Genomic DNA, 12,015 nt, shown 5'->3' with positions numbered 1-12,015 from the left:
CAAGCCCACGATTGGCCTCCTTGCTGCATTCCCGTCCCCACGCTGGCAGAGAATTTTCAGAGTAGCCCTGGCATTTGCGTGTCTGAACCTTGTGGCCCAGTGTTTGGTAGTTACTGTTTGTATAGAGAACTCTTGTCTTTCTGGAATATTCCTGGTGAGTGGTGAAAGCCAGGCCCATCCTGACCACAGTCAAGCAGCCCACGTCCACACCACGACTGTAGTTTCTCTGTAAGAGTTGACCTCATGAGCCCAGAACAGAGAGAAAGAAGTGAGCGCTTCTTAGCGTCGGCCCCCATGACCACGGCGGTCTCCTCCCTGAAGGGATAGTAAACGTGCTGACAGCCAGAGAAACCTTGCTCTCAAGATGGATTTTGGGCAAAACACCTATTGTGTGTATCATGTCGTCCATAGCAAAGGAAGAAACCACGTTGGTTGTAGTTGTTGCGAGTATAGTGAACCAAGCTGTGGACGCCTCGGGCTCTGTGCTCTACACGACGTTACTACGTGAGCGTTGTAATCCTATTTTGTGGCTTTAAAGAAAACCCTTAGTTTTATTTTCCTTTTCGCGTAATGTACCTCATTATCGAGCATTGCGCATAACGCTCGTCTGCGTAACCCGCACACGTAACGGGTGGTGGCCACACAAGCTCGGTGAACGGCCTGGGTGAGGAAGCGCCTCTGAGACTGCAGTAGCAAGCGTTCCTGAGGCAGGTGGCAGTGGCCAAGATGCAGAGAGCAGGCATTGTTTTCACAGTAACTGGGAAACAGACTCTGTCTTTGGAATAAATATTTAGACTGATCTCTAAATATAATCACTTTCAGTGAGAGCCTACCTTCTGACGTGCTTACTATTTTCATCTTGAATTGTCCCAAATACCAAATTACACCCATCCTCAGGAGGCAGCAGCAGCAGCCCGGCAGCGGGGTGTGAGCCGGCCCACGGGTTCCCCGGCTCACCATCCTTTCCTCGCCATCTGGTTACACCAATAATCCACCGCTGGCACCATGTCCCAAGCTCATGATTTCATTTCCTTCTTTCCTTTTATAAATTGTGCCTCTGACAGTTTGGGCAGAACTGGTCGTAACACGGTGGGTATTTTGGAAGACCTGGAGTGGTAGGAGTGTCATCACATCGTCCCAGCGCTAGCCTACTGGTCGGCGCAGTAGGTGCTCAGGAAACCTTCGAGAGTGTGCATCATCACCATGACTGCCACAATGCAGACGTGCACAGGGGGCACACGAGGAGACCTCATCACGAGAAAAACGTAAGGGAGACAGTCAGATCTTGGAGATTTTAAAGGCCAACAAAATTAGCAGTATCACCATCTTAAGCTTTTATTAAAAAACAAACTGTAGAGAAAAGGAAAACTCACCCTTGGTGAAATTAATAACAACTAATACCCACAAAGGCTTTGCGGTTCACAAAGCGCTTTATGCAATTTGATGTTTATATCAATCAGCCACGTGGGGCGTATTATTGTCATCATCATTAGTGTTCCATCCATTTTACAAACCATGAACTGAATTGTTTTCAAGATGCCCGGTTCCATCTTCTTTCGGCCAATGGCCTGAGAAAAATCAGCGACCAACGTCACAAGTCAGAAAGATGCTAATGCTGTTTGACCTGGGAATGACGCTCCTGGGATTTTTATCCTAAGGAAAAGTCTAAATAAAAGATGTCCTCTGCAGTGTTGTTTACACTGATGAGGAATTGGAAACGAAACTATCCAAAAGTAAGAAAATAAGATAAAATATGGTCTGCATTAAATCAGTGAGATGTTGTGCATGTAAAATGATCATGAAGATTATGAAATAAATGTGAACATGGTTAGGAAGTCATAAGAAAGACGTGTAATATAAAAATCACGTCATTTCTGTGGCCATTGCTAAGAAAAATTGACGTTCACGTCCAATAACGAGTTGATCTGTTACTTGAGATTTTCGGAAGATTTCTAATTTACGTCCTTCGTGCAAGGTAAGTTTTAAAGACATTTGTACCACCAAAAAAAAAAAAAAAAAGATTCACTGTTTTTCCTCCCCCTCCCCCCCACCCTTGGCATCATAATCAGAACAGGGAGAAATCTGAACAAAGTGATCTATTTCTGCATTTTAGGAAATAAGAGGAAACTGGTTCTGGGACTGTAGTTCTGAGCATGGCCACGCTGTTGTGTGTAGTAGCGATCGCATCCTCTGTTAGCGCCGGGTCTGGACTCCATACGTCCTCTCTCTTCCCTGGTAAGCACGTGTGGAAGACCTGTCACAACAAAGGGATCCGTCGCCGTCTGAGAAGCCTGCGATCCCTGCCTCCATAGTGGGTGTGTTGAAAGCACTCGATAACGAAACAAGTGTCATTTTACCCCAGCGCAGAATCCCGGACGCCTACATCTTTAAGATACCGAATGTGTCCTTGGAAAAAATCCTCTTAGCCTGAAGTCCTGGTTGCCAAAAAGGAGGGCAGATTTCCAATGCAAATAGTGCGGCGAACGGCCCTGCTCATGGGCACTTAAATCATCCCTATCTCACTTTTTATGGTAGTGTTGTGAATTATATTCTTTTTGGGTTTATAATTAGAGGACGAACAGATGGCGAAGGCCTATTTTGAAGTGGTGTGGCCGTTAGAGTAGCCTCCGTCGCCCCGCTCTGATTCCAGCAGACTGGCCTCCCTTTGCGTGCTCAGCGGGGGGCTGTGCTCCGGGAGGTTGTGAGGCCGCCTCGCGCCCCAAACTTCTCTAACATCGGAGGCCCCAGAGGAATGAGGATCGACCCCCAAGAGCGGTCTCCGTGGGTTTCTAAGGGGGAGGCCTCCCCTGGAGGTTCCCCCTGGGAGAAGGGGGAGCTCCTACCAACCCTGTGTGGGAATTACGATTTGTTTTTTAAAAAGGTGTAAGTTTGCTCAACGGAAACCAACGTCTGTGCTGTCCTCGTAAACCCTCTGGGTTGCGCCCGCCTCGCGCAAGTCACAGGAAACTTCGGTCTGTCACCCATTGCCAAGCGCTGCTGCTCCTTTTTAAGCTACTTAACCAGTCGTCCAAATGCCAACTATTCCTTTTCTACTCCGAGTCTTTGAGAAGGCCGAGCTCTGTTTGTGATGATGAACCAAAACGGAGCGGGCAGCGAGCGAAATTTCGTATTTTAAAAGAAAGGATTGTTGACGAATCTTTACTTGAATGCTTTGAAAAGCCTTATTTCAGAGTATGTTTTTAAAAACCAGAGCAAGCTATTTTTTATGTAATAAGCCTATAGCTTAAAAGCGGGAACTCGGTCTTTGATGTCATTTGGTGGATGAAAACATTCGCGTTCAATAGAAAACCAGCATCTTTTTCATGCTCGTTTGAGATCAGTTCAGGCAACATACTGATATTCATTCAGATATAAATGCCATAGTCACTTTGAAATGCAAATTGTTTTAAGAAAAATAGCATATGGTGGAGGTAAGTACCTTTTCAAATCAACTCTTACACTTTAGGGGCATAAGTAAAGCTAAAATTATTCCTTGGGAAGAATCTGGCGCTTTTGACACATGGAAGCTGGCGCTAATCAGGGCGGCCGTAAGCACACACATATCCATATCAAGGAGATGGCGCTGGGACTCCGTGGATTAGCATGGTAATGCCGCTGCCCCCCGCTAATCAAGGCCGGCAGCCAGCTGATCCGGAGTCGGGGTGTTTGAGGAAACACTCTTTCTGAGTTCAGAACGGGCCAGGTAGTCCCCCATGTGTTTCCTGGTAATGCAGATACTATCCGGGGAAGAGATTCGGAGACAGATCACAAATAGGTCTTTTCCTGCCCCCCCACCCCACCCCCAATGGAAGCTGCAACTCAAGGCGCGGAGGGCTGGGTCCCTCTTTGGGACTTAATGCTGGTGCACCTGTGCCCTCGCCCTGCTCACCTCCATCTCTCCTACTTGCTGAACTGGGCCTCTGTATTCACGAGCTATTCACATGGCCCCCTTTTTAGCTTTTTTGGTGGGTGGGTGGGTGGGATAAGTTGTATACAGGTGGCCAGTACTCCGGTCAGGAAGCAGCAGGTGGCCGCCAGCCCAGAAGGCCCCGTGGCACCCCCTGCCCCCGTCCCTGCTGCCCACGCATGCACACGCACGTGCACACCCCCCCATGAGGGTGCTCACCATCAGATTTCTCACTCCTGTTGGGTGTGAACCGTTGGGTGGGCTCACAGCGGGTGGTGCCCGGCTTGGTCTTTCTGCGCACCCGGTCTGTGAAGTCCCTCCTGTTGTGGCCACGTCAGCATTTACCCGTCCTTCCTGGTGTGTGGGATTCCACCGTGAGGACGTCCCACGGGGCGCCTGTGGTCGACAGACATCCAGCCGATTCTGGTCTGGGGCCGCAGCGAGGAGCGCTGCTGTGAGCATCCTGGCCCGGGCTTTCTGGCGCTGGTGTTTAGGCGCGTCTGTGACTTCCGACTGGACTGAGGTGAAGGAAAAACAGGAAACTAGAGAGAGAGAGAGAAAGAGACTCCTGTTGGACCGTCGAGTGAACAGTCAGGAGAGCCGGTCAGAAGAGGGTTTGGGTTGTCCTGGGACGGCATGAGACTCCTCTTTCCATACTGTTCTGGAGGGAGGGGCCTCCGTGTCCAAAATCTGAAAAAATCTGCGGTGTTCCGTGAAGTCTGTCCTGAACCTTCCAGGGGTTGTTCTCTCCTGCCCCTCGTACCTTCTCATGGCTCTTGTGTCCTCAGCCCTGTGTTTTGGCCACATGTGGGCTTGTCTGAAACCTTCTGCACCACACGGTAGCTCCCCGCAGGGCACGGACTCTGGTTTCTGTCCCTGTGCCCAGGGGTTCAGTGTGGGGACCGGGTGGCCCAGGAGGTCAGGGTTAGAGGAGGCGGCAGGCACCTGCTAGCAAGCTAACGGGCCAGCCTGCTGGTGTCCTAGATGAGGGAGTCCTGGTTTCAGGACTCATGGGAGGGTATCACAGCTGTAGTACAGTGGCCAGAGTGTCACCCTTGTCATGCACCTGTTCCCGCAAGGGCCAGGAAACACCAGTGCACAGTGGGTTGCATCACAGAGAAGGAACCCGAGTTTAGGGAACCTCAGTCTTTTCTGATGGAACGCACACAAGCCTACCTGACCAGCGCCACGGAAGGCGACCGTAAACAGATCTGCCCTCCTCTGGAGGAAGAGCTTTCTCTCTATCATCCAAGCCTATTTACCATACAGACGTCCCTAAAAAGGCCACTCAGAACAAAAGGGTGCCAGTGGCGTTGCTTGGGCCACACGACATGAAGAAACACAAGATCCGAGGAGCAGCCTAGATGCAATAGGGTGCAGTGGGGATTCCGGTAGGGGCACAGGGAGTGGGAGGTGGGGAGGAGGAGGAGGAAGGGCAGGAAAGAACAGAAGGTTCCCCTCCTCCCCACCCTCCGGGGGGTTGCAGCTCTGGTCCTCAGGCCCCACAGTGGGTGGGGGTGGGGGTCGAGGTGTGTCCCATCAGCTTCCCTCCTGTCTGTTGACTCCGGCGTAGAGCTTAATGAGGTGGGATCAAGTCTTAGACTTTCCTCCTCATCCCCGAGAGAGAGGACCTTCGATCCAGCTTTTGGAATCTCTTCTCTAGGAGACGGGCATGCCCACAAAGAAAGTGGTTTCCAGCCGTGTGCTGCGTTCTCCCCCAGGCTGCTAGACCTCCTGCTATCTTGTTTCTCAGCCACACGAATGAAATTCCGCAGGACGCACATGTGTTCAGGTGGGCACCTGCCGGAGCCCTTCACCCCAGCTGTCCGGGCACGGCCCCCGGTGTTCAACACCCCTGGCCACCCCCTCCACCCCCCACCACCCTGTATCTCAGCTGGTCTTGGCCTTCTGATCCCTGGCAGCCAGAAAGCCAGATCAAGTCGTGGGCTTCTTTCCCAGACGAGAACCCAGATCCGCAGCCTTAACTAGTAACTTGTTAATGTGAGATGAATTGCCGTTCATTGGCAGACACGGCCCTAGAGTACCTGGAGAGAAAATAAAGTGACTTTAAGGTTAGCCTCTTCCTTACCTGCTTCAGAGGTATTTGCAGAAGCAGTGAGGGGCGCCTGGGGTGCTCAGTCGGTGAAGTGTCTGCATTCGATTCAGGTCATCATCTCAGGGTCCTGGGATCGAGTCCCGCGTGGGGCTCCCAGCTCAGAAGAGTCTGCTTTTCCCTCTCCCTCTGCCCTTCCCTCTGCTCATTCTCTCTCTTTCAAAAAAATAAATAAAATCTTTAAAAAAAGAAAAAAGCAGTGAGAACGACGCCGTGTGGTGACACGTAGGCCAAATGCTGCTGAACGCGTACGTATACAATCTGCGAAGCAGGGGCCTTGCCTGACTGGTGACAGTTAGTGACATCTATTCAGGAACAGAAATGCAGTTATGCATCAGCCTTGTTGGGCGCCGTGTGTGTGTGTTGAAAAATAAGCATCCGAAATTGACATAAAATACCATATTTAGATTTTAAATCTATATCATTATTTAAGATATTCGTGAAACATTTGGGGGTCTGTTGGTTTCTTTGACTAATGGATTCACTCAGAGCAAGTAGAAATGCCCCCGAGTGTGACCACTGGGCTGGGACGGCTCTCACTCGGAGCGAGATGCTCCACGGGCCACCGCCCGCCAGTGAGACTGCTTTCACGGGGCCGTGGCCGCATCCGTGGACCACTGGTTTGCCTCAGAGCTAAAGCCTGTGTCTTCGTGTGTTTACATTTCAAGGCAAGTGCCTATTTGTGTGGATCCTGGAGCTGTTTTAGGGCAAAAACAAGATTTTTTGCCCTTCATAACTTTATTTTGTTATGCTGCAGTTAGTGGATCTCTTATTGATATTTAGGAGAGTCATAACTGACGTTAAAAAAGAATACATACCAAAGCGAGATTTGTTCTTTTGCGAGAAAATCAGATACGTTTTACTTCTGAAACGAAATTCTTCTTATGCATATTTTTGAAAGATTTTGTAACCCGCAGTTAGCAAAGGTCAGGCCCCGGGCAGACAGGCGGGCCTGTGCCCTGGCCGCCGCACCGCCGATGCAGAGCATGCAGACACATGCCCACTGCTGCCAGATATTCTTATTTTTCAAATGATGCCAGAAACCACAGATTTTTAGGAAGACATCTCCCAAATTCTACCTTAAAAGAGAGACCACTGACTACTAAGCAGAAAGGCATCTCTGAGCGCATTCCAGACTCCAGGCTGCAAGTCTACGAATCTGTTTTAAAATTTTATTTTTGCGACCGTGTGTCCATATACACACATTCGCGTGGCCAGAGCTCAGTCATGTAGTTTATCGTGAGTCCACGGGTGGGGGTTGAGCGTGGTTGGGTTGAGGAGAGCCTCACACGCTGGACGGCCCTCAGGCTCGGCTCTCTGAAGAAGCCCTCAATGCTGTTTTGGGTCTTGCACTAGTTCCACATCCGACACCAGGAGCACACAGTCCGGCCAGGAGGTTCTTCACGCCACACGGCCCAGCTGGGGGATCCCCTCAGGAGCCAAACCCCAGACCTGCTCCCCCAGCAGCTTTATATATTGAACCTGTGCTTAAAATTTCCTTTGACCCAGAGCTAGAAGTTTAAGAACCAGGGGACCAGCTGCAGACCCATGACCACCACCGGCACGTAGATTTGCTTCAGTGTGAATGTTTCAGGGAACCTACTCTCTTTCCACAGTGGCTGTTTGTCCTGGAGATGGAGAGTTTGTCCACCTAAGATGAGCGCTTTGTCCAGTAACCTCCATTAGAACGTTGCACACGCTCCAGTCCGAGTTCAGGCCGACGTGGCTGTGCCGTGTGCTTGTGGGTGCCCCTGGGATTGTGCCTCACGTAGTCGGGGACAGGTGCACTTGGCAACTTCCCTCTGCCTTTTCTCAAGGAAGTGTATCAGGAGGTTTTTAGGTTGGTCGTCCTCCGGGAGCCACGCTCGAAGGGAAGCTGCACGGCGGGCTCGAGTGTCGTCCTGGCGTCATCGGCCCAAAGACAGGCAGTGAGGGTGTCTTGGGATCTTCAGGTGCTTTTGGCCTGTGTACCTAGAGCTGGTGTAAGATGAGCTTTTGTGGACAGGGCCCACTTGATGGTGACTTGTCACAGGTGGGGTTGGGCAGCGAAAGGAGGAAATGAATGATCTCCGTGACGTTTTTGCCAAACGGCAGGTGTGCCCGCGGGCTGGCTCGGCAGTGGGGTCACAGCTTCTGTGGATCTTCTCGTTGTTCTCTCTGACCTCTTTCCATCTTTCTCTTTTCCGCTACCATAAAAATATTAGCAAGGCCCCAAAGCCCTTGTGTGCTGAGAATTCATGTGATGAAAGTACAAGTGGCTTTGGGGCTCTGGAGGAGGGGAGCCTGGCCCCCAGCGTGGCTCTAAGTGTAGGTGTGTGAGATCAGGATCTGCACCGGGAAGGGCGGGCCCAGGATCAGGGGATGTGAGCCCCAGGGTGAGCAGAAGTGGCACAGAGTCCAGTGTGGGCCTCGTGGGGCAAGGGGAGGGGTCTCCCGGCCAGCCCCAGGGACAGCCAGCCCCAGGTGACCACTTGTGGAGGGAGCCTGGGAAAGCACAACCCATTTCATGCCCCTCTCACGCACCTGCTGCCCATGATGGAGCCCGACGAGAAGCCCGCGGCTGCAGCCCCAGTGGGCACCCCCCCAGGAGAGCAGGACAGAGGAAGTATGTGGCAGGAAGGCGGCAGGAAGACACAGGTACGGACACAGGCTGCAGGGGGGCCCACACTGCCCTTCCCAGTGGGAGCACTCATCCGCTCCCCAGATGCTGCCCTGCAGTGGTCTGAGCCCCTGTTGTAATAGGGGCCTGGCGGAGGAGAAGCCCATCCAGGAAACAGCTTTAGGATGCCCTAAACATAGAGGGTCCCCGAGGAGCCTAGCTGTGTCCCTTACTGCCAGATGCCAGGCCGTCCTCCCAGGCCTCCGGGGGGCTCAGTGGGAATGCCAGCCAGCTCTGTCATTCAGGGCATGTGTGCTTCCAGGATTTAAGGGCCTGAGCGTGCCCGAAAATCAGTCCTAGGAGGGAGATGGTTAAACTGGCTCAAGACACTGCAGCTGTAGACAGAGGAGCCAAGACCCGGGCTCCTGACCTGCAGTCCCGCGTGCTTCCCTCAGGCATGATTGCTGTCGGCAGTCCGGGGTGGTGAAGAGCTCCAGTCATAGCTGCTGTCCCATGTTCGTAGTCCCCTCTGGTGTCTGAGCTTTGGCAGGTGCACTCAGAATTTCATGTGCACGCACATTACCTGAGCATCTTCTGGAAAAGCAGGGGTGAGGGCGAGTGGGGCCTGGGGGTCTGCATCCCTAACATGCTCTCGGGCGATGCTGCTGCCGTTGATCTGAGAACCACTCTTAGGAGGATCTATGTCCTCCTCCTACTCTACAGTTCCCGAGGTGTCACTCTTTTGGCTTTTTTTCTGGAATCGGATAGGCCTCCCTAGGAAGAGCTTCTCGTGACATTCGAAGTGTGCCCGGGTCAAGTAACAGCATAAAATTGGTAGCATTTGTTAAGATAGAAATATATTTTTTGAAGCAAAATCACTCATCTCCATTGGCCGCTTGTTTGTTGCATCACTCACATACACATTTCAGTAGGTGAGTTTGTGACCTGCCCGTGCTCCGCGGGACACGGTCACGTGGGTTATTCGTGGCGGAGTCCTGCTCCCTACCTCTGGCGGCCCCCCAGGACCACCGCAGGGGCGTGGAAAGTGTGTATTCTCTTTTTTTTTTTTAAGCTTTTTTTTTTTTTAAATTTTTATTTACTTATGATAGTCACAGAGAGAGAGAGAGAGAGGCAGAGACAGAGGCAGAGGGAGAAGCAGGCTCCATGCACCGGGAGCCCGATGTGGGACTCGATCCTGGGTCTCCAGGATCGCGCCCTGGGCCAAAGGCAGGCGCCAAACCGCTGCGCCACCCAGGGATCCCGAAAGTGGGTATTCTCTTAAGCGCCGCACCCCCACCCCACCCCAGGCCTTCGGAATCAAAATACAAATATTTTGAAGCCTCTATTTTTAAAAAGCTCCGTGGATAATTCTGGTAATTGGTCAGATGCGGAAACTGCGGATCCCGTCTCTGCACGTAAAACCTTGTGCTAGGAAAGCCTTCTATTAAAACAGTTTAGAACTTAATTGGTTCCAAACTAAAATAATCAGATGAGAGTTCAAAACCAAACAAACCTGGTATCTCTGAAGATCCGCATCCAACAAATCAATTCACTAGCACAAGGGCCGGGCTTCAGACGCGCGCTGGATCCATGCTTTTGAGTCTGAAATTGGCGTGAGAAGAAAATCGTTCATTCCGATGTTGAGCTTCGGACCGTATCTCAGTCCGTCGTCACGTGTGGCCGCGTGTGGCTTCGGCTGTGTCTGCCCTGCTTGGCTGCCTTGGGGGTAAGGGTACATGTACCTGGGTTGAGCCTGCGTTTCCTCCGATGTCCCGTCTCGCAGCTTTGATCCGCGCTGATCGTAAAGTATAGCTTCACCGTGAACGTCGTCTCGGGCACCAGGCAGCTGGCTGCCATCCGTGGTCATCGTCACCTCCGTTGGTACGTTGGCACGGCGGGGGCTCCTGTAGGGTCCGTCTCGCTGGCCTGCGGGTCCGCGGCTTCTCCCAGAAGTGGGTCTTGGTCTTCACCTCTGCTCCACCCAGAGGCGGCGTTGCGTGGGCGTCTTCGTTCAGGATCGTGTTGTGCGGTTAGGGCCCTCGGCAGTGCGCTTCCAGGCCCCCGGAGATCTGCTGCACCGTGTCTGTCCTCCTCCTGGATCTTCCATCTTCCACTGGGGCAGGTGGAAGATGCGCCAGCTGCTCCCGGTGCTACGACCCACCGTGTGCAAGCACTTGGGCCTCTAGACTAAGTCGTGCTGGCTTCTGGGGACTGCAGTCCGAGGTGGTGTTCACCTGACTTGTTTATTCCTAGGGAATGTCACTAGTGCGTCTGGGTCTCAGATGGCGAGCGGCGTCAGCCTGGGCTCCTTCAGCGGCCGGCCGGATGGCATGCAGCAGCGCTCCTACTCAGTCTCCAGTGCCGACCAGTGGAGTGAGGCTACGGTCATTGCAAACTCGGCCATCAGCAGTGGTAAGAGAGGGCGCAGCCCCACGGACCCGCGGCCCCCCACGGTCCTCAGTGTGAGCCAGGGGCCGGGTGCGGCGCCCTGAGTGCAGGCCCCGTGGGGCGGCCGCGTGAGCGGTGCGCGTGTCCCCTTTGATCCGTGCAGGAGCATTTGGTCCTTGACCGAGGTCTCACGCACACCGTCCCACGTGTTCCTGTTGGTCAGGGACGAGCAGGTGGCCTGTCCGGTTTGGGGAGTGAGGCTGCACACGGGGCAGAGTGGCTTCCCCACGGTCCCGTGACAGGAGGCGAACAATAATGCAGAACCCACATCGAGGTCACGCTTTCCTGTGGGACCCGGGCCACGCTTCCACCACCGCTGCACACTTCATATCGCCAGGGCTTGGGTGTGTGTGTTTTTTCATGAAAGGAAAACACATCATTCATGCTCCTTATTTTCCCCAAATTCCTGATGTACCCTCTACATTTTGGAGAGTTCCCCTGCCACCCACCTCTTTATTTTTTTTATTTTTTATTTTTTATTTTCGGTGAGTGTGGGCAGCTTTTTGGGAGATGAGTGTGGACGTCGGGAGCTGTCTTGATGTTTGTGTGGAATCATGAATTACGGACTATCGAGGCTGCGCTGGCTTTGCAGCACCACGCTTTGCCTGTGGCATCTTGTCTATGGCCTGTTCACCGGTATTTAACGGAATTCCCACTGTTGTATGTCATCCATCAGGCAGGGTTTTAAAGTAATTTTAGCATAATTTGTTCTAATTAAAAGATTCAGCATCAGGTCTTCCCTATAGACCTACCAGCTGCTACAGCAGGACGTTTGCTTTGGGTAAACATAATCCTTATTTCTAGTTACTCGCCTCCCTCTGGCAGACCTGCCAAGTGAAGGCTCTCAGTACGGACATCTCCAGACTAAGGTGCGGAGGAGAAACGGAGTCCGAGGAGCAGCGTGGGTCTGGGAGAGCTTGTGGCACGGCCCGATGCTCCTTCCTCACC

General features: G+C 52.5%; 1 protein-coding gene across 29 annotated transcripts in view; it reads left to right on the top strand.

Annotated features, from left to right (window-relative positions):
* Positions 1 to 12,015, top strand: part of AGAP1 (ArfGAP with GTPase domain, ankyrin repeat and PH domain 1) — a 524,640-nt gene that overhangs the window by 353,618 nt on the left and 159,007 nt on the right. For 15 of the 29 annotated variants that reach the window (XM_072719109.1, XM_072719100.1, XM_072719096.1 and 12 more), the window contains one exon: positions 10,873 to 11,031. The exons of the other annotated variants lie outside the window; for them this stretch is intronic. In XM_072719109.1, the coding sequence (XP_072575210.1) occupies positions 10,873 to 11,031 (159 nt within the window). The remainder of the gene's footprint in view (positions 1 to 10,872; positions 11,032 to 12,015) is intronic. 29 annotated transcript variants of the gene reach the window in all.

Source organism: Vulpes vulpes, chromosome 9 (genome assembly GCF_048418805.1).
Source record: "Vulpes vulpes isolate BD-2025 chromosome 9, VulVul3, whole genome shotgun sequence".
Taxonomy (NCBI): domain Eukaryota; kingdom Metazoa; phylum Chordata; class Mammalia; order Carnivora; family Canidae; genus Vulpes; species Vulpes vulpes.
The sequence above is the reverse complement of the archived record's forward strand: the minus strand, read 5'-3'. Positions and strand labels throughout refer to the sequence as shown.